This window comes from Diplotaxodon limnothrissa, linkage group LG22 (genome assembly GCF_057381915.1).
Source record: "Diplotaxodon limnothrissa isolate DT_005_m linkage group LG22, D_limnothrissa_male_GT1.1, whole genome shotgun sequence".
Taxonomy (NCBI): Eukaryota; Metazoa; Chordata; class Actinopteri; order Cichliformes; family Cichlidae; genus Diplotaxodon; species Diplotaxodon limnothrissa.
In genome coordinates, this window is record NC_140616.1 from 20,283,120 (window position 1) to 20,305,823 (window position 22,704).

Sequence of the window (22,704 nt, forward strand, 5' to 3'; positions counted from 1 at the left end):
ATAGAGCAAAATCTTGAATATAGGCCGTGGACCCAATTTTAGTGAAATATAATGGTTAAAAATGGTAACTGAATATTTTTATAGTTTACTCATTAACATTCATATATTTAGTAAATAATCAAAATCGATAATTAATATCCTGCAAACTGTATGTTTTCTTATACATACAAATCTTCATTAATAGCAGATTTGACAAATCACTTGACTGTCAGAGAGCGGCGACTGACTGGGACAACCTACCGTGATCGTGGAAATTATTAACTTGCGGTCCTCGTGTCTAATTTGATTGGATGGTTTAGTTGGGCGTGCGGCAATTGGATTATATACTTCTCTCTTATTGGCTGAGAAGCCTGGCATTCAGTGTAGAGCGCGTCCTCTTCTCTAAAAGGTAGTCTGAGTGGAGAAAGTAATGAAGATGGAAGGAGGTGATGTTGTTGAATTATTGAGGAGATTTATGGAGTAGCGAAGTGATAGCCGTTTACTCGTCCTAGCGGAACGACGGAGGACGGTGATAGCAGGAAGCTGACAGATAGCATGCCAGTAAGTAAACAGCAACTTCCTCAGTTTGCCTAGAGTCGCCCCTTAGCTGAGCCAGCTAACTAGCTAATCTGTAAGCAACCGTAGTGACAGCTCGAAGTCATTCAGCAAGGCGATGTAGAGAGAGTGTGACGGCTCGGGATTAATTTTAGGTCTCTGGCTCATACGGGCTAAAAAATGCTCTGAAGTGAACGGCGGGAGAAAGCTAATGTAATTTTTCCATTGCGCTAACAGTTCACCGGGACAGAAATTCTCGGGGGTTTTTTTGTTTTGTTTTTAAAAAAAAAGAAGGTGTAGAACCAGTATTGAGGGTGTGAGACTAGCTGGTTAGCAGCGCCCAGGAACAGGTAGGATCCTACTTAAATCAACTAAATAATATGATATGACACAGCAGGCGGGGGGGGCTTTCCAACTTATCATAGTAACGACATATTCTTTGCTACCATTTTGCTTCTGTCCCATCAGTCGTGGAGGCAGACTTTGTACCTGTCTTTATCCTGTTTGGTAGCAGGTGTGTGCACTTGTTATTCCTCAGGTGATTTGTGTTCGTGACAGGGGAAGAGAAACCACCACAGACGGGCATATTGGATAATGCGTTGTTGGGATTTTTCTAATAGCTATCATGTGATGCAGCTTTTCTCCACACCACTCGTCCTGTTCTGGGGCTTCCTGTATAGGGGGGGGGGGCTGGTGTGAAGCCACAGAGCCTTGCGAGTACGTGCTCGAAGTACTTGAATTTTAAAGCTGCTCGTTTTACTTCTCTGTGACCTTCGCAAAAAAAGGCTTCTGCTGTTGTGGCAGTTTTTTGTTTTAGCGTTTAATTCGTTGTTGTCCTTTGCTTACCATATGTGTGTGTGTGTGTGTGTTTACCTTTGACCTTAGGCGGAGGCTGTGCCTAGGGTTTGTTGGTTGGGTGCCCTGTCAGTGTAATGTGTGTGTGTGTGTGTGTGTGTGTGTGTGCGCGAGCGCGCGCGCGCAGACACAAGTTTAGGCTTGTTGATGTGTGGCACCCATGGCTGCAAGTGTCTTAGGGCTCTTAATGCTTTTTGACAATGAAGCACAGCAGGTCATGGAGCAGAAAGATCGTGCAGGCTCTGCTGTCATCTGGCATCATGGACAGTCGTTTGTGCCAGAGGGCTCATGAAATTTCCTGGCAATTTGAGTGGTGAAAACTGTTGCAGTCTCTTCCATTTTTTTTTTAATTCTGTATCTTTTGCACACACAGGCATGGCATGGGTTAAGCTGTATTTTGTACTTATAAATGCCATTATATGTAGCACTTTAACTCTACAAGAAACCTTGAAAATCAAGCTAATTGTATGCAGGAGGCTGCAAGTGAGTTGCCTAACTGTAACAGGATGAGCTGAAACAAAGCATGTGGTGGGGAAAGAAAAGGAAGTGTTAAAAATGGAAGGAAAAACAAAACCCTTATTTTAATCACTTGCTGCGGGAGGATGGAGAATTGGAGGGGCAAGATGAGGGATACATCACTAGCTTAGAGGCAAGAGAGGAGAGCGTAGGCTGCTATAAGAGGATTCCTCGCTGTTGGGTCTCTCTCTCTCTCCCTCAGCAGTGAAAACCACACACAAACCACACACTCTGTTGTCATTTCTACTTAGCTATATGTTTGCATGGATGAAAGAAAATAGAAGCAGAAAAACAGACCTCCGCCTATCCCCTTTCCCCCAAAGCTACACGAAACCTCCTATTGAAGAAGACTTTAGGGGGAGAGCAAGGTGGGAGTCAGTGATGCAACAGAGTTAAGGTAGTCCAAATAAAGAAGATGCCAACAGACAGTGTAAAAGAGAAGTGATATAAACTGAAGAGAGATGTCAAAATAAAATGTTAAAGTCTTCTGAATGGTGTAAATTACTCTTAGCGGGAGGTGGGGTCAAACTGTGAGCTCTGGGCATGATGGAGGCTCTTTCCTGTCTTCCCCTTTTTTGACCACAGTTGCACAACCCTGCCTTTAACTTTGCTTTTACAAACCACAGTGTAGATTAAAGTAGTTCCTTAATAACTTCTGTTTCTGTTCTTGTTTTTTAGTTCCTCTTTTTGATACTAGTTGCTTAGTATAACAGTTAAAGTGTATCTGAAGTCAGGTGTGGGTAATTTGCTACTGTAGGTTTTATTTTACTTTATTACATTCATTTTTATAGTTGTCTTTCATTCCTTTAGCTTTTCTTCCTTGGTGTAGCAGTGTAAGTAGGATTCTCATTGTTTTGCTAAGCAGCAGTTTCTGTAACTAAACCCTGTACCACAGGAAAAAGCAGCTGGGGCAGCTCAGTCACTCTTAAAACCACCCGCTTCGTCATTCTCTTTTCTTCTCCCTTCCATTTAAACGTCCACTCCCATTGGCCTAAACAACTTCCACCAAAAAAAAAGAAGAAAAAAAAAAAGGAGGTTCCGATTCCGAAGTATGTGTGTAATGGGAAATGATGTAATCAACAGGCAGATATGTATACACGTGTGTGGGTGTCAGCCTAATTCATTCTCACACTTGGACATGCTTCATCTCTCTCACTCTCTCTGCTCCAGCTCTCCCAGACAGGTATTGTGTGTGTGTGTGTGTGTGTGTGTGTGTGGCTTTTGTATGAAACCATGTGAAGGAAATACTGGGCTATTGTATGTCTGCCTCAGGTGTTGTGCATCAACGTAAGATCATCAAGCTCACAGCAAGGAACTCAAAGCCTTTGTTTTGAAAGAAGTCCTTGGAAGGAGGAGTCACAAATAAGCTCATTTAGACTGGCAGCCCAGTGTGTGTCCGTGTGTGTGTTTGTTAGTTCAAGACAGTAGTGTAGGTGTAAAAATCACAGGGAATGAGCTGTCAACTTCTGCTAGCTCACAGGAACAGGTTTTGTCAAACCAGACTTTGAATAAACACACTTGCACAGGCACACTTGTACAATCCATGACACATCCTCTGCTGCTTTCTGCCATGTAGCTGGCTCTGTCAGCTTTTTGCATTTCTATGGTTAAACTACTTAACATGTAGGATATTCCTTGAGCTCGTCTAGGTCACAGGGACATAGCTGTGTATGTACCGTATGTGTGACAGTATCCTTCCTTATCTCATGTGTTTCTCAGAGGCTGAGAGGTTGCCAGGGGCAACAAACATCGACCCCTGATGAAATCTCTGCTTTTATAACCCCCACCAAGGAAGTTTGGCAGTTGGCATGACTGAGTAAAATCTAGCTGTTTCTTATGAAGCTTAGTGAGAAAACTTTAACTGGGTATATTATTTTTAGTTAGTCAGTTTGCAAATAATCCATTGCTGTGCCTCCACATTTCCATGTGAGAAAGTATTGTAATGTTGTAATGAGCATTGTTGTCACAGAGTAATATTTTAAATTACTAATGTTAGATCAGAGGTGTCTGCTCTCTGAATGTGCTTCTAGTGCACCCTGGTGTCGCACTTGTCTTGAGTTATTCACCCCTTGAGATTTCTTTCATACCAAATCACAGATGTCACTATCCCGCTTTTAATTTAGTCATTGATTTCTGCTCTATTTATCTTCCTGGACTGCCCATCTGCAACTCTTCTCCCTTTATCTCACATCTACTTCTTTAGCACATCATCGATTTGTTGCTGTTGCTTGTCAAGCCTGCTCTGCCGCCTTATCTTTGACGCTGGTTTATTCATGTGTTTACTGGTCAGCGTGATTGAGTTGCACAGAGAAAACTCATCAGCTACTGCATCATTTTTGTTCAAGGGTGCTCCCTCCAGTTTGTATTGATTTCTGTCTTGATTAGGGAGCCTGTAATGACACAGAGACCACTAACAAGTTAGCCAGACCTAGATGGAAGGTAAACACCTGCTTAATGACATAATTATGCTCAATAGTGTACTCCCAAGACAATTGCATTTCTATTTTCCTCCACCAGATGATTGAGTCTGCCTGCAGTTTGTCAATAGAGGCTAGAAGTCTTTGAAACAGGTTATTATTTGCTGTGTGCATCTCTGTCTCTTGTGGTTTTAACGTAGTTTCAGATTGAGTTATCATTATATCTGTGTGTGTGCGTCGCTATAGCATAATATTATATGTTGCTTTGCAATATTATATCAATAAAGGGACATCAAATATCAATATTTTATAAAATAAATAAAATTACTCTAAAAATACCCATCTCATGCCAACCATCCTGAGATAACATTAGCCAAGCAAAGTTGCATTAAGTCAGCTCAGCTGAAAAGCCAACACACTTAACTTGACAAAGCTACCTCCTAATTCAGAGCAAGGTAATAGCTGAGTCACATGAGCAAAAGATAAGATGGCAACCTCTTTGCATCTAGAAAAACAATCTTGTCTTTGTTTTTGTTTTTCCCTATATTCTCCGACCTGTTGCAGTTTGTGTTAAGTAAACGGTTACCCAGAGCTTATGAGCGTTTCACATCCACTACCACTTATGATCGCAACTAGGGCAGGGCAATATGGCCAAAAATATTTATCACTATATATATTTGAAAATTTGCGATAATGATATAATTGATGCAAGACAAAATACTTTACAACTCCACAACTTTATTAGTGCAAAAAAAAAACCCATTAATTTATTTTCACTTAAACAAGCAGCTGTTTTTATGTGCATTAAAGCTGTATAAAAATGTAATGGTACAAATACAAATTCCTTGCTGACAGTTTAACCAAAAGGCATTTCCAGTGGAAATGGGCTGACATATCCTGAGCCTAACCATGTATAACAGGGGTGTCAAACTCAAATACACAGTGGGCCAAAATTCAAAACTAGAACAAGGTCGCAGGCTAAAATTAATATTTATTGAAAAATATCTTCCTCCAGATTTAAGAATGAATCTCTTCTTATGGACTCAAACAAGTTTTGCTGAAAAACTGAATGTGGAACAAGCAAAGCTTAATACTAAACAATGTATATATTAGCTGTATAATACCAGTAGGCCAGCTCTAATAGTAATTTGGTATGGCTTCGCGGGCCAAATGTAATTAGGCTGCGGGCCAAATTTGGCCCGCGGGCCAGAGTTTGACACCTATCATGTATAATATCCACAAAAGTTAAAAAGAGGTGCTTTGCAACATGAAACTCCACAGTGCCAAATAAATAAGTCAAATACATATCTTTCGGACCATAAGGTGCACGGGATTATAAGGCGCATTAAGCAAAATAAAGCAGTCAGATAAGTCTACCTTTACTCAACTCATTCTTCTTGCTTCCTCCACTTCTGTACCATTGACTCATTAATGCTGAATTCTCTCACAGCTGCTCTCTTCCCATGTTCTACTGCGTGACTGACTGATAGCCTTGTGTTTAAAATCGGCTTCATACGCATGTCTCTTAACAGGTGCCATTTTGGAGTCCTTATACACATACAATACGGTTATATTATGTTGAAGCGCAGTACGTATTACTCTGTGAGGCTCTTGACTATGGTAGCCGTAATGCTCCGACAATCCATCAAGCGGTGCAGCATTGTAGCTTACCAAAGTTGTACTAAAACATTTTTTGACAGATTTCTGAGCGCTGTGTACCACATAAAATCGGTTTGAGGTCAGTAAGCAAAACAGAATTCATACATAAAGCCCACCAGATTATAAGGTGCACTGTCAATTTTTGAGAAAATTAAAGGCTTTTAAGAGTGCCGTATAGTCCGGAAAATACGGTAATAGCGACGGTCCACTTGCATGTTCTACAAAAAAAATGTGCTTTGGTGGCTATCTGACGGACAAAAACCAAACCAGTTCCACGTATCTGAAGTTGCACGTTTTTACAAACCAATTCTGGTTCATCCGTTTCATTCACTGATCTGCTTTTTCACTTCTCATTCTCCGTAGCCGCTATGCTTTTTCCACCATGTGCGTACCAAAACAAAAGCACTGCGCATGTGCATTTTACCCATATTCTATCGTGATATTTAATTTTCTTGTCATTGTAGCTTGGCTGATAGGAGGCAACCTTTCTGCAAACAGTTGCTGTCTGACTTGGATTGACTAAAATCACTCTCAGAGAGATTGTTTAAGGTTTGAAAATAATTGCTGTCTAATGTATAAATGCAGATGGATATCCAACATGTTGTCATTAGTCTGAATGAGTCTTTGTTAGTGAGCACAACTTGAAGGGACTTGACGCAACAGGCTGTCAGCTGGTTGCATTCTGATTGTATTCCTATAGAACATTAAGGTTGTTGAGCACAAATGTAATCGTTAAATATCAATGTCTGCCTACGCAGACAGCAACATATGTCTGATTTCTGATGATTTATCATAATTAATTGTTACATTATCAGAGAAATTGCATGTAATTGCCATCTTGACGCCATTTATTTGCATGATGATATCAGATTGATTTAGTGAAATGTTGGTATTCCTGGCAATCTCATTATATCGTGATAAATATTTTTGGTCATATCGCCCTGCTCTACTGATAGGTCAGTACTGTAGATTTCTGGATCACTGTTATAAAATGGCAAGAAATAATAAGCCATGTTGTGAACATGACCCATGTTCACATTTGTGCATGAAGATGAGAGAAGCACAGGGAGGATTTTAAAGCACAGGGTTTTAATAAAAAAAAAAAAAAAACAGACAAAGGGAGCTTGAAAAGGTCTTTCATATACAGTTTATGAAATAACTGAATTAAAAGCCTGTCACGTCTTCATCACACTGGTTAAATGACACAGACGCAACAGAAAAATGGTGATCAACAAGGCCGATATCGGCTGATGCCAATGTTCACCTGGCGCGTCCATGAGTCCTTGGTATGCTGATCCTATCTTGAACTACGTGAGTCATAAAGTTGAAAAGATTAACAATGTATGACTGATGCGTCATTTGACTGGAAAAAAAATTGACCTGAGTGTTGATTTGAACATGTTATTCATTCATGTTTTGTTTTGTTTTTTTCCAGCCTCCTGTTTTGTAACAGTTTCTGTCACATGTTTCTGCGAAGGCTACTTGTAAGTTGAGCTGGCTACTTCCTTATTTGGCTCTTTGGAAATTATAAATGGCCTCTGTTCTCCATTTCTAACTGGTTATTAGACATATTTATTGATGTGGTTTCAATGACAAGAATAATCTGCATATTAAGGGTGGTCTGACTTCTTCCTCTTAGTATTACTTAATTGCGTGTATCCTTCAATGTTGAGCTGATTTGACTCTTAACCCTTTTCCATTGTCTCTACATTATTATTCTTTCTGTGTATCTTGTTACTGACCATGCATCAAACTTTGTCACTGCAGTTTCTTCCTGCTGCTGGGATTGAAGGCAAATATATCACATAGATAGGCGGCAAGGCTGGCAGCTGGTGATTGTAGCTTTCACGTGTCTTTTTCTGGAGCCATATGATGCAGATGACATGCCCCAGACGCCAGTGTGGACACAGTAGTTGGGTTAAAAGTGATTCTGTAGGAGGAGGAAGAAGTCCTCTGACAAGTCTGACTCATCCTCAGTGTAATCACACTCTTTATTTTGTTACTCAAGTTAGTCTGCCATTAAACAGCATATGCTGGCTGTCCTCGTTGTCCTCATCAGTGTTAAAGAGCAGAACAACAGGCTACCACAAAGGACTAATTTCTGTAAATGGAGGCTATTCTGCGTTATAATCCTTCCACATTTTATGAGTCACTGGCTCCCCTCCCCCCTCGTCATTCCTGTCATTGGTGGAGTCCATAAATAGACACCTGGCTGCCATGAAGGGACCAAGCACTGAAGTAATACAAAAAGAAGCATTTGAATGGATGAAAAAGGCATCTGGAGGCAGAGAGCATGAGGAAAGAGAAATGATGTGTGGGAGGATAAGTGGATGGGTAAAAGAGGGACAGGGAAAGGAAGGCACAAAAATCAAATAACTATTTTTTTTAAATTACCATTTTATGCTATTTGTGCTTGTTGGGAGATTTTCTGATTAATATCTGTCCAATAATCTATAGAATGTGGGTTTTGTATTTATTTTAAAGAGTATTTTCTTTAACAGAATATGTTGCGTAATGTTACCTTTCAAAGCCAGCCTTCTACCTGAGGTGAAAGTAAAGACATTTTTAATAACCGCTTGTGTATCTTTTAATCTAAGAAGTGAAACATTGGAGTAGTGTTAAATTGAAAATATGCCATCTTCCCTGCACCAAATTTTAGCACATTTTTCTGTGTGACGGGTATGAGCATAAAAGGACTCTTTCCTTCCCTGTTTTTCTTTTTCCTCAGCCTCTTTCACCAGACATACCAAACATGGAATTTGAGTCTGCATTCAACAGTCAATTTAGCCTTGTACTTGCAGTCTCAGAGTGCGCACACAACACAGGCACCATTCACTGAAAACACAGGATTCATCAGAGAGGCACAGAGGTGGTATCTGGCCTGCCATGGTCTTACAGTGATAGTCACACTGTAGATTTGGTTAAGGGGTCGTCAACATGTACATATGTGTTGCTCCAGTGATACAAAAAAAATGTGACATTTAAGAAGTAAATATTTAAATGTGATTTATGCAGATGCCTCTAAAGAGGATGGTGTTAGGCAGACTCTCACTATTGGTTCATTAGAAAACTGCTGCAGGGATTTCCATCACATTAATGGTCATTGTTAAAATTGAGTTTTTCCTTCCCACTGTCACCAAGTGCTTGCTCAATGAGGCTATCTCATTGTTGGGGTTTCCTCTATTATTGGAGGGTCTTGAAGCAACTGACTGTTGAATTGAAGTCCATGATTTTCACTTACAATGCCCTACAGATATATCAGCGAATATTATGTATTTGTTGATAATAGGGCATCAGCATTTAGAACAGCCAATAAATGAAAATTCAAAGTAAAGAAGACGCATGTAATTAACAATGTTTTGAGTGCTTATGTTGAATAGTTTGTCCACCAAAGGGCATTCGGTGACTTCCCTGTTTGGCAGCACACGTTTGGAATGCCACAAACCTGCTGATCTGAACAGAGTTGGGCAGAGGCTAGACAAATTTGTGACACTAAAAGAAGTTTATTTTTTAAACTTCATTCTCATGTTGTTGTTTTTTTTCCACACAGACTCTTAAATAGCAGCACATAACAAATGTTTTTATGGTTCATGTGTAAAGAGGAAAAAATATCTGCTGATTTATCAAATTTTTAATTGGCAGATATTGATTTTAGTCTTCTATTAGTCAGGGTCTACTTGCATAGATTGTGTGTTTGTTTGTGTGAACAACGATGCCAGTGATTTTAAAAAACAAACAAACAAAAAAAATCTAATTTATAGTAAAACTAACAATTAACCAGTTCCTACTGTATAAGCATGCACATGTGACTTTATTTATATAAAAAGTGAATTAAAACTGGTAATAGGATGTAGTTAGTTTGTGACAGTTCTCATTACTCTGACCTAAATTTACTTCTCTTGTATTGAAGCTTGTGTCTTTTGCATATGATTAGGTAGAGTGAAGATTTAAGATTGGATGGGCCCCATGGGATTTTCTGGTCTTTAAGTGGGCTGCAGTACTCTTGATTTTGGGGGTGGTTGTACTAAACTATTAATAGAACAACACAATCGGACTCACATGTACCTATGGAAGCATTAACATCTAGCATTCATAGTTAAATAGAGGTGTTTCTCCATAGAGGTGTGTGTGTGTGTGTGTGTGTGTGTGTGTGTGTGTGTGTGTGTGTGTGTGTGTGTGTGTGTGACACACACACTGATGTAGATATGATCCTTGAGGAGTCTTATACACTTTTACTTTTCTTTTTCTTTTTTTTTCTTTTTTTTTAAATTAAACTTAATTAAAATTTGTGAAATTGAGTGAACAAATACTACTGCGTTTTAATTACACCCAAACTGCAGTAGATTTAGAATTGTGGTTAAACTGTCTTTTTAATTTTTCTACAAGTGACTGCAGGTCTTATAGGATGAAAAGGCCATAAATAGGAGTGTGCAGTAGGAGCCATCTGCTACTGTTTCTCAACAAAGTGAGAATTAAAATGACAACAAAGGAGGCAATAAGTGAAGAAAGAAAAGGTGCCATTGGAGTTTCAATAGAAAAGAAGCCACATGCATGGCGTACAGGGTGCTCAGAGTGTGAATACTGTGATGGACTGGAACCGATATCAAAAATAACAAACAGGAATGGAGGAAGCGGAGATTTCATTGCATCATGAAAATGTCAGCTGAAGTAGGAGAGGAACCTGTCTGTCTGTTTATGGACATATAAACTGTAGCGCCTGTTCAGCAAGTATCTGCATTCAGCCATGCCATATTTCTTATTCTCGTCAGTGCTTGAAAAGAGAAGCCAGCCAGGTTTCTCTGTGTGGGTGATTTATGATTTTTATTTATTTATTTTTTTTCGATTTGTAAGCCTAAGTTGAGAAGGCGGCGCCTGCAGAGGTGTGCGTCTGGAGAGCAGTGAGCGGGAAGGAGAGACTTACTGTTTGATGTGTAACAGAATTTTTCTTTTTTTTTTTTTTTCTTTTTTTTTCTGAAAGTTACCAAAAATAAAAAAGAAGGCTGATAGATTTAGTGGAGCTTTGTTCAAGTGTGGACTGTTTGTATGTGTTCTGTATATTTGCGGTCATAAATGTTAACATTTATTATGCAGAGTGTGTGTTTTTGTTTGTTTTTGTTTTAATCAGGGTTTCTTTTTCCTTTTTATTTTATTTTCTTTTATTTTTTTTAGGTAGAGGTAACTCCACTGCAGATGAAGGAACATGTTGGCTATGGACCAAGGAGTGGTGGAGGAATGGCTGTCAGAATTTAAGGTAAAGCTTCATTTTCTGTATGAAAGTGTTTGTTTGGGCAGGGAAAAAAATACTAAAAAAGTCATTTACCTGTGATCTGTATACAGTACATACTCTGCTTCTTATTATTGACAGGATTTATTTCACACATAAACAAACACACTTTGAAGTGCTTCGCTACCAGAAAATTGCACGCTCCTACTCAAATATGAGCATTTGCTGTTAGGTGACCAGTACTAGAGCTGCGGCTTAGTGACGAATATTAATGAAGGAGCAGATGAGATTTTTTTTTTTTTTTTTTTTTTTTTTCTCCTGTGTGAATGTGTGACGACCAATCTGCTGTCATGTCTGTAAAGTTGACCTAATATAACCAGCTCAGTGTGACAGACAGTGATTGTGGTTAAAGAAGCTGTCAGGGTCTCTGCAGGATTTCACTGCTATTAAAACGTCATTTCAGAAGCAGCAAAACCAGACTATCAGTCTGCTTTGCTGCTAAATGGCAGATTTTATTAATAAAAATAAAAAAAGCAATGATATATATATTTTCTTTTTTTTGCAAATCAGTGTAAATAATATGAATTTGTGTTTGTCTTTTCAGTGTTTGCTTTTCAAACTGAAATGCTGTAAGACCTAAATGTGTAGCATGTTAAACTTCAGCTGGTTACATATGTGTTTCAGACCCTTCCTGACAGTGCCGTCTCCACCTATGCTGCCTCACTAAAAGACAAAGGTGCCCTGGTCCCTGCACTTTACAAGGTCATCAGAGAGAACTACAGTGACGTATGTAGATATAAATCTTTTATTAACTTGAAAATTAGATTGTAAAAGTTTGACCACCCAACCTTTAACCAGTACTTAGTATTTAGTCATGTGTTCAGTCCAACCATTTACCTGCTTTGTTTTTGTTATTGTTATATTTTTGCTCAGGCTTGATAATCTTGTGTTTATGGATGTGTCAGATTTGCAAACACACTGCGTCCCTCAAGCAGTGCTGTGTTTATACCCTGATCTTATCGTTGAACCGTAGATGCTAGTTGCAAAATTTGTTGCAAATGAGTTGGCAGTTCTTGTCTCGTGATTTTTACTTTGTTTTTTATTTTAAATGTTGTGGCCTAATTGTATGCCATGTGTTTTTTCTCTTTTGGATATGTGTCCCATGCAGTTACTAGAGCCAGTGTGTCACCAGTTGTTTGAGTTTTACCGGAGCGGTGAGCCGCAGCTGCAGCGTTTCACGCTACAGTTCCTGCCAGAGCTCCTGTGGAGCCTCCTGTCCGTCAGCGCAGCCAGAGACCCCCACACCTCCGGCTGCATCGAGGCCCTGCTGCTAGGCATTTACAACCTGGTGAGGGAGAGGGTGAAGCACTTGTTGCAGTTGTTTTCTAGTTGCAGAGATGAAGCTCACGGGTGATCGGTTTTATTTATTTTTTACTAGAGGTGAGCTGCTCTGGTTGACGGCAATAAAATGTATCTAGTGTTTTAAGTGCACAGTAAGGAAAAACACTAGAAAAGTCCTTGATCCTTACCAAGTGGAAATTATCATGCAATTTGCCAACAAAGAGGACTTAACTGCTCAACTATTTCAGGGATCTGCGTCATGAGTTTTGAAAGATTACTTTCTGCCCTTTCTGCCATGTTAGACAGCCGTGACAGGAAATACGGGGGAGGAGTGGTGGAAACAGTGACTTTGCACATATACACTGATGGACAGCACCTTGCAAATGCCTTTTTTCATTTGCAGATAGATGGGAGTATTAGAAGTGATTAAAGTTTGAGTTGTATTTCATCCTTTTCAGCTCCGAGTGATCTATCAGCAAAGTCCACTGTCTCCTCACTTCCTCTCTGAATACCAGAATAGGTCAGCTGTCACTCAACATACTGGCTGGTTCCCATTAATCTGTTTGACATTAACATGCACATAGAGGGGCACCAAAACCCCGCGGTTTGTGCCTGTGTGAGCACGCATGCATACATATGAGTGCACACCAACAAAGTGTCAGTAGGGAAATGAGACCCTCAGGTTTATACACAGCCACCCACACATGACGGATGACTGTGCTCGAAGAGATCAGCACACGCTCTTTAGAGGTTTGAGGGCAGACGCAGATGGAAAAAGGGGCTTTTTTATTTTTGCTTTTGCCCACATAAGTTTTCCCTCTTCCTGTCTTTCTCTTTTACAGGAAATAGTTGATAAGGATGGACAGAGTAAGGTGTTATCTTTTACCGTCCCTTCCCTCTCCAAACCCTCAGTTTACCATGAGGTGAGTGTGTCCTTCATTCAAAGTTGTGCCAGGGTTGTTTCTGCAGAAATGTACTTACATAAACTGTATCCACCTCCAGCCTTCAACTATTGGCTCCATGGCCCTTACCGAAGGAGCTTTGGCTAACCATGGGCTGAGCAGAGTGGTGTACAGCGGGCCTCACCTCCAGAGAGAAACCTTCACAGCACAGAACAGGTAAGACAGTCATGTTGGTTTTAAAATGTGCTTTACCTGTAGCAGGATGTCAGTCTGTTCGTTTTCAAAGTGGCAGCAAACACCAGCTAATTAACAAAATAAGAATGCACATAAAGGAAGATGGAAAATCTGATCAAAAAAGGTACTTTTACTTATTTGTGAATGCATGCTTTGTATTATAGCCTAAAAAGGACATATTACCTTTAATAACAAACTGGCTAAAACAGATTCATGATGACTTGTGTACTGATGGGGAATTAAGCTGCTGCCATGGTTTTTATTTTAGGGTAGCTTCAGCTGTGGCCTGTGGCAGTTGTCTCTGCCTTGTTACATTTAAACTTGTTATATTGCCATTAGGGTTTCTTAAATTATTCTGAGATGAAAGACTGGCGGCCATGTTGGCCTGAACTGAACGTCCTCTGCCTTAACCATTTTTAATTTTAACAAATCGCTTGTTTTCCAGTAGGAGAATTCTTATTAGACAAAAAAGTGGTGCATTTAAAGATCCCACACAAATATTATGAATGTTTTGGTTCTTGTTATCCTAATCCTATCATATCCTGTACAGATGGAATTTCAGGTTTTAAGATTTTGGTGTGTCTTGCGTAACGTGCCATTTCAAGGGTTTGTTTGTGTTATTGAGATTTGAGGTGCTGACCTTCCTCCTGCTTTGCTACAACGCCACTCTCAGCTACATGTCCTCCACCTCCCTGCAGTCCCTCTGCCAGCTCAGCTCCAGGTAAAATATATAAACACACACACGCCCACGAGCATTAGCATTTGTGGGTCACTACAGCTGGGTCAGACGCACACAAACTGCTTTCCAACTTTATAGCTTGTGTTGCTGAAGTTCTAGGTAATATTTTATGGAGGCAACTTACAAACACACACCCACACACGCATGCGCGCACACGCGCGCACACACATACACACACACGTTTGCAAGTTGCTGCTTATCTGATCCTCTTATAGACTTTGCTGCCAGAGAGAGCCAAGATATCGCTATTTGGCAAAGAGCTGCAGTGTACACACATCCCAGCTCAGTAATCTGAGCATTGGTCTGCTGAGCTAAAGAGAAGTCATCGGCCTCGATTTCTGCCTAACTGTTTGCTGTGTTAGCAGCGCTGTACAATGCATAAAGCTTCTAATATACGGTACAGGTGTTACCTCATGCTTTTTGACTCCTCTGAAGCTTGTTAGATGCATGGTGTGTGGGGGTGTGGGTGTGGTTTAACTTAGAATCTTGCTTGGTGAGTTTCACATCAGCTCAGCTCGCCACACAGTTAAGTAAATGGCTTTAATGGTGCTGCAGCTAAGTGGCCCACTGGAGTGGTTTCTCTGCTTCCATTCTTACTCATCTAAACCTCTCTAATGTGTTTTTATTGGTTATCTACCAGGGTGTGTATTTGTGGTTACCCACGGCAACAGATGCGGCGGTACAAAGGCATTAACGCACGGCTCACAGTCACATCAGAGTTCCTGGTTCAGCTCATCACAGGGATCCACTACGCCTTGTGAGTACAAACGCACACGCCAGCACACAGTGAAAGTTCTCATGGCGTCACAATGTCAAAGTTGCGTTGTTAAAAAGATTCCACAGAGATTGGGTACAGGAAGCTCCTGATACTCGTTAAGATAATTAGTGCAGACAGTTTATGTTCCAAGCTTACATTTTATAAGTGATGTGAAAACGTAATTACAATCTTTTCTGTTGTCTCAGCTAATTTCTTTAAATTGTACTTATTTCAGCATGTCAGATTAAAATAAAATGATAATAACAATAATCCCTTAATCTGTTTTAGACTAACAAACTGTGTGTGTGTGTGCGTGTGCGCATGTGTGCGCACATTTCTGCTCCTGTGTAGGTGTAATGGTGAAGTTGACCTGGGATCCAAAGCACTGGATGACGTTCTGTATCGAGCCCAGCTAGAGTTGTTCCCCGAAGCCCTGTTGGTGGGTGCAATGATATTTTTCTGCCACTATCACACCTCCTCTAAGTGTGTGTCTGTGTCTTTAAGTGTAAGAGAGAGGGGAGAGCATGTGATGGTTGTGCACATGCTGGCTTCTGGTTTTGTTTCATGCACGGCACAGTATACGGCATTGTCTTGGTGTGTGTGTGTGTGTGTGTGTGTGTGTGTGTGTGTGTGTGTGTGTGTGTCAGTCAGAGTGCAATCCCACGAGATTATTTACATGCTTTCCACTCTGCTCCGTTAAGCTATAATCCTTGCGGCCCAGGGAGTAGAGGATTGAACCCGCACTTACAGTATTACTACACAGTTCAAGGTGTGCTCCTTCACAACAATCAAAACAAACAGCATTTACACTCATATTAGTAACAGTGGTGATGGTTTATTTTATTTTTTTCCCGTGTAAAGGAGTTGCACATGTGATACTGTGGAAAGTTTAAAATGTCAATTTTGTGTTGTCGGTTTCTGTGTTGCAAGTGGAATACACCAGGTGGCTGCTAGCTTAGCGTGCCGTGGTGGCGTGTCCCTCATGAGACCAGTGTGCCGAAGCCTCACAGACAAAAGACATGTTGTGTTGTGATTATGGCTACGTTCACACTGCAGGTCTTAATGCTCAATTCCGATTTTTTGATCAAATCCGATTTTTTTGTCTCCTCGTTCACACTACAAATAAAATGCGACAGCAAACGCGCTCTAGTGTGAACGCTCAAAGCGGCCCGCATGCGCAAAAGAAGATGTCACACACAACGCGCTCTGTTTAGACCAAGAACAAACAGTATTGTTTGACTGATGGCCGTTAATATAAAGACTTCGGACTTTACGTTTCCCAATTTTTGCTTTAAGTTATTTTGTTATTTACATAATAATGTAAATAACCTAATAATGATCCTTATTGCTGTTTAAGAGAGGAGCGGTGCTTCAAAGGATAGCTGCAGATTTCTGTCAGAATCTGCAGATTATACAGTACAAATAAAATGTTTACGTTGTCTTCCCAACAGTTTCACTGACATCTACACTGGATGGCTAGGAAGCGTTCGCGATGTCTTCTCGGGCGCTGATAATTGGCTTCAGTCTTGTGTCGGTGACGTAAAAGGCGGATTTAATGCGACTTGACCGTTCAAACAGCAGTCGCTTTCTAAAACATCGGATATGTATCGGATTCAGTACCACATACGAAAGTGACCCAGATCGGATTTGAAAATATCGGATTTGCGCCGTTCACACTGTCATAGCATGATCGGATATGGGTCGCATAGGGTCAAAAAAATCGGATTTGATGCGCTTTCGCCTGCAGTGTGAACGTAGCCTATGAGTCTTTCTGCCGTGTGTTACGTGCTCGGCTGTTAGGAGATTATTAGTGCAAGTGCCCCGTGAGGAGCACTAGGAACAAAGATTATTGTATAAAGACTTGTGAAATCCATTTCAGTGTGACACACAAGTCTTTGTTTTCCTTCTTTTTATTTTGCTTCTTCCGTTACTTAATTCCTGCATGTCTACTATGTGCAAGTGAAATTGTTGTTGGATTAGCCACTTGACAGAACATCAGCGTGTACTTCATGTCCATCCTGTGCTTGGTTGATGGGGTCAATTTTCTAATGTGGTTGAAGCAGGGATGCTCTGACATAGTGTCTGAATATCATATGTTGGCTGATATTGGTCACCAGGAGCAGAGCTTCTCCTGTTTCACATCAGGTTTTTGTTGGCTAAGTGAAATACTTAAAACTGATTTATTATTATTATTATTATTATTATTATTATTATTATTATTATCATTATTATTACTATTATTATTATGTTAAGTAGAATAAGTTAGTATCAACATCAGCTATCAGCCCAATTGAAGGCTCGGTGTGTATACATCCTAAGTTGTGCTTGCTATACATTGGTACTGTTTTATTTTTTTGGTTTTTGGTGGTTGTTGTTGTTGTTGTTGTTGTTGTTGTTTGTTTTTGTTTGTTTTTGTTTGTTTTTGTTTTTTTGTTTTTTGTTTTTTGTTCCCAATAAGGGAAAAAAGATATGGAAATGAAAGTAGAAACTTTCTGTAATTTTTGGAGCTGTAAAATGGCATACACTTATAATATCGACAGCTTTGTAACTTAGCTTAAAAACTCTAAATTTGGCAGTGCACAGTAAATCCTCGGCACTTGATCTTGCATAAAAACATAATTATAGTAAACACTTTTAAAATGGTAAAAATTCTGCTTATGTTATTTTTGCACTAATGCAAATTCGCACTAGCTTTCGATAACAGTTAGTTGTAGTAAAGCTGCTTCAGAGTTTTATGCCACCTGAGCCTGAATGCAACATGAGACTGCTGTATTCTTCCATCAGTCTCAGTTCACTTCATACTAAGATTAGTGTGTGTAAAGATGTTGGGGCATAAATCCTTTTTTTTTTTTTTTTTTTTAATATAAAAAAATGTCTGAATACAGCTGGTGTTAAGTGTAACAGGTGTCTGACTAATGGTTAACCATGACCTGGGACATAAATTTACCATTGCCTTCATAAACCATAACTCTCTTTAAACCCAGAAATTTTAAACATTACCTAAAAATAAAACTTGAACTTTGAAACCTAAAAGAGCAAACATAGACAACAGGCTGTAGTTTGTCTATGAACTTTATTACATTGTTAGATGATTGTAATAATATAACGACATCTGCTGTGCAGCTAAGGAAGCTTTCTGGCAGAATTGGAATCAATTGAACTATAATTAAATTTAAATTTAAAATCTATAATAAAATTATTGGTTTTTGGGTTATTTTTCCATCTTGATGGGTGCATAATTTCAGTGTGGCCTTCATCTGTGTGCTGGCTTCTTGAACTATGCACTCAGTCATCAGAACTTTGAGAACCCCCATGATCTAAGGCTCAATGTCTTTCTCCTAAAATGTGTTACAGAGTAATAGACTGAACTGTGAAGCAGTAAATGTGTGATTCTTGTTATCTCCAGGTGGGTAACGCCATTAAGTCATCACTGCACAGTGCAGCACTGAAAAGCAACAATAAGGAGGGTGCGCGGAGTATTCAGGTGGAGATCACACCTACCTCCTCGAGGATCTCCCGCAACGCTGTTACCTCCCTCTCGATCAGGGGACACCGCTGGAAGAGACATGGTGAGACGCATACACAGGCCTAACGCAAACTTGCCAAACAAGAGTTCCTACACGCTTCTCTCATGTTTTAAAAGAAAAAGGTAAAACCAACAAATGAATTTAACACCAAAGGAGAGAGCAAGAGGTTTAGATCTCATCATGCGCTTTCCCCTTTTTCACTGTGTGACAGTCGACGTGTTGTTGTCATCCCTCATGGAGCCCCTCAATATCATAGATTGCCCATCCTCAGCTTTCTAACTAGTGCCGTCCCTCTCCGTCTTAGAATCTGCTCATTGAAAACCACCGCTTCCTGTCTGATTTCTGAGAATACTCTTGAGATGCTGGCAGCACAGGGACAGAACAGCCTGCCAGGCAGACAGATTCAGCATGCCACATAAATCAGATCAGACAGAGTGCAGGTAGTGTTTTTAAAGTAGGATACTGGTGGAAAATTTGTGTGTGCTTATCTTTTGTGCAGTTTCAGCCTTGTGCCGAAGACTTTTATTAATATTATAATGACCACAGAACAAATGAATCAGACTTCCATTACCCTCTAGAGTAAATGATGGCAGCCTCTTTGTGGTGCAGAATTAGGAGAGGGCTGTTCTCTTTTCCCAGTGTAGCTACGTCTGGGTAAATTACAGCCTTGAGCTAGTTTAATAAGTAGGTTTCACATTGAGTCTAACGCCTGCTTTTTCTGTCACAGATCGTACTTTTGTGAGTGTTTATTTATATATATATATATATATAAATAAATAAATAAAGCTTTTGTTATGAGCAGATGGAGGAAAACGGTATTAAGTATTCATTTATTTGCGAGGATGCACAGTGATCTATGAACAGTATTATTTCATTTAAGTGCTGTGTTCGTATTCACTCCCATTTAGCATGTACGTTGACCATGTGTTATGTTCTGATCACTATGATTTGTTTTTTATTTTTATTTTTCTGCCATTACATTGATTACCTGTTTGTCTCTGTTTTTTCTGTTGTCTGTGATCTTTTTTTTTTTTTTTTTTTTGGCAACCTTTTTTGTTTTTCATGTACCTCTGCATGAAATGTGCATGTGCGTGCGTGTGTCTATATGTTTGTGTATTGTTTCACTACCCCGTCCATGCACCCACCCACCAGCAGAGAACCAGGAGGTGTGTGTAGACGGTGAAGCTGCGGTGGGGGGCGTGGCCATCCCAGAGATCAATGTAACGGGCGTGAGCGGTGATCGAATGCCCAACGGGGACTCCCTGCGGCCACGCCCCGATGGCCGTTCCCCGGCAGACGGCGACATGATGGGTGCCACCTCTGAGGTCAGCATGGACCCCCGAGGTCATGACTCCAGCATACGTCTGGAGGTCAGGAGGCAGAAGTCTGTGAGGCGAATGGTGGAGAATGAGGGGTCTGGGTCAGCCTCCACAGGGAGGAACCAGTACTAAGGTCCTACCCCTCCTTCCCCTTGCCCCACTCATGGGGTAACCTAGGTAACCAATTGTGGGGTCGTGGTCTAAAAAAGCTGCATGATCTTTTTTTTTTTCTTTTCCCCCCCTTTGTACCTGTTTGCGTTGGGTTCTACCCTCCTCTCACTGTGCTGCTCCTCTCATCTGTCTATTAAGCATCATTCATTTTTACTCTCTCCTTTGTGGCTAAAGCTTCTTCATAAAGATCTCCTGCTGGAATTTCTAAAGGGCAAATGAATTATTTAAGATGCCACTGAATAACAGATCGATAACCTAATAAAAAATGCATTAAAGTCAAAGGAATGACATGTGCTTATGATGAGCGAGTTGATGACATTAAAAGCAGAGCATTAATCAGAGAGGGGAATAGTAACGGTGTTAAAATGAGACTTTCCTGATCAGTGAAGGTCACCCCAAAAGCCTATACTCACTGTTAAGTCATGATGACCTTGAATAAAAAGACCTAGATATCTTTGTTAGCATATCGAGGAAACTCCTGTGTTTTCGCCGCAGTTATCAGAGACCTTCTTGGTCTGTTTGCCTCGACACATTACCCCAGGTTGCACCTGGTCACAGATTACTTCCTTCTGACTGGTAGGTAGGAACTGAGAAACGATACGTTGGTCTTGAATTATGTGCTTTCGCCATATTTAAATTTAGAATCCAATGAGTGCATATTTGTTTTGAAGAGGTTAAATCTGAGCACGAAAGTAAGTGTAACAAGACCTGCTTATCTGTTTTTCAGCTGTTCTGGTGTTTGTGTCACAGTGGTAGCATCAGATTAGAAATGTGTGTTTGTGAATGTGAAGGTGGTTGGAAGCTCACACACAGTTGTGGATGCATGAATTCAAGAAAACAGGAAAAGTTTTCTTGTGTATTTAGAGTTAGTGAAGAGAGAAAAAATATTTAGGGTGTGCCTTGGTTTGCTTCCCTTACTTTCCCTTCATGGTCTTTCATAGGTTTTGCTCTTAGATGCTGTCCTTTCCTGCTTTTGGGCTCAAACATGCACTCCTCTGCCACTAAATTACTGACCGTTGTCTCACAGAGCTGCTGGGTCTCTCAACCTGTGTACTGTACCCGGACTTACTGTTTCTGGTCAGGTGGTGAAAGATTGCAGTGTGAGGTCGCCACCTGCTGGACAGTGATGGACCTCCTCTGTCATCCAGCAGCATGATATTGCGCAAAATTCAAACAAGCCTCTAAAGGATTGAATGGATTAGACTGGATGACAGATGAGGTTCTTCACTTTTGACACGTGTGCCGTTTTCTCATGTTTCTCTTGTTTCCTCTCCCCTTGTCTATCTCACAGACGCAGTGGATCTGGGTTCCCCGGATGAGCTGATGGATATTTCGGAGGTGGATGAAGGGGTTTGGCCAGGTGGCGCGGGGCCTGACATGACCCCACCCACCATCACTATCAGCAACAGTGTCACAACATTGAACCTGGGGGCCAAAGCCATGAAGAAGTGTCGGCTTGGCGGGCGGACCAGCAAGGACAAGGACAAGGAGGCGGGCCCTCTGATGCCAGGCCGGGCCGCCAGCGAGAACGCAGAGCTGTCTGTTAAGCGGCTAACGCTCACTTCCAGCCAATCGGTGCCCAAAGCGGGAGCCCTCACCAGCCTGACGCGCACCGCCAGCGCCGTTTTCTCACGCTCCTTTGAGCACGTGGCCAGCGGCAATGCCCCTCCCTCAAGCAACCACACCACCTCCGAAGCCGGCCGCTACTCCTGCAGCCTTCAGGAGGAAGGCTTGGCGTACTTGAGTCCAGCGCCAAATCACACACAGCGCTCCCCCAGCATTAGCGTTCATCTCGGCTCTGACCTTTGAACTCAAGTGTGACTCTTGACTCGTCTCTGATCCTGTGACCCCATACCTGTGACCTGGAACTCCAAGCCATGCTAACTGCAGTTGACTGCAAAAGAAACACTCCAGCTGTTTCCCCCTTGTCACTCCATTTTTTTTTTTTTTTATCCCCCCCCCCCCGGTGTCTTTAACTCTGTGCTGTGAAATGCCGAGCGCAGTCAGAGGCACGAGGACGCCGCTTACAGCTTTGTCTGACTTTTAGCAGTGCGCTCATGACCTGGACATAACTGTGGTCGTAAACGAGCGTGCTTAAAATTCAAAATCACTAAGAAACTATGTGGAAAAGTACTTCAAAAGTGATCTAATCTGTATTTGTTGCCCTCTGCATGGCTTTTCCATACATCCATCCTTACCGCCCAGGTTTGTTAAAGGGCACATGTTGAGTGCGCGAGCATGTTTCTGAGTGAGTGTGTGTGCGTTGACTTTATCTGTACGTACAACTGTTTTTAGATAAAAAGGCTGCTGATTGATGAAGTGAAATAGTTGATTCTCCTAGTTGGAACACTGTTTCTACTACTTTTATAAAAAAAATAATGATTATAATAATGGATTCCTTCCCATAGCAATACAAAACTGTTCTATTCAGTGGGGTTTTTTTTTTTTTTTGGTTTTTTTTTTAATATTTTGGGCTGTTTACTGAATCTTCCTTCTGTTGGCACTTATC

The 22,704-nt window shown here is 40.8% G+C and overlaps 1 protein-coding gene across 3 annotated transcripts; it reads left to right on the forward strand.

The window, feature by feature from the left end:
* The first annotated feature begins 405 nt into the window (after window positions 1–405).
* Window positions 406–22,147, forward strand: hycc1 (hyccin PI4KA lipid kinase complex subunit 1). 3 transcript variants are annotated; one of them, XM_085345924.1, is made up of 12 exons: window positions 406–540; window positions 11,151–11,232; window positions 11,890–11,991; window positions 12,374–12,553; window positions 13,389–13,469; window positions 13,549–13,664; window positions 14,308–14,403; window positions 15,062–15,178; window positions 15,530–15,617; window positions 18,585–18,747; window positions 19,858–20,201; window positions 21,487–21,545. In XM_085345924.1, the coding sequence occupies exons 2-11, from the start codon at window positions 11,182–11,184 to the stop codon at window positions 20,154–20,156; spliced, it is 1,293 nt and encodes a 430-aa protein (XP_085202050.1). In that variant the 5' UTR covers window positions 406–540; window positions 11,151–11,181; the 3' UTR covers window positions 20,157–20,201; window positions 21,487–21,545. The 3 variants fall into 3 exon arrangements, with proteins under 3 accessions (XP_085202050.1, XP_085202048.1, XP_085202049.1); XM_085345922.1 differs by lacking the exon at window positions 19,858–20,201 and having other exon boundaries at window positions 21,487–22,147; XM_085345923.1 differs by lacking the exons at window positions 406–540; window positions 19,858–20,201 and adding an exon at window positions 709–884 and having other exon boundaries at window positions 21,487–22,147.
* Window positions 22,148–22,704: the final 557 nt, after the last annotated feature.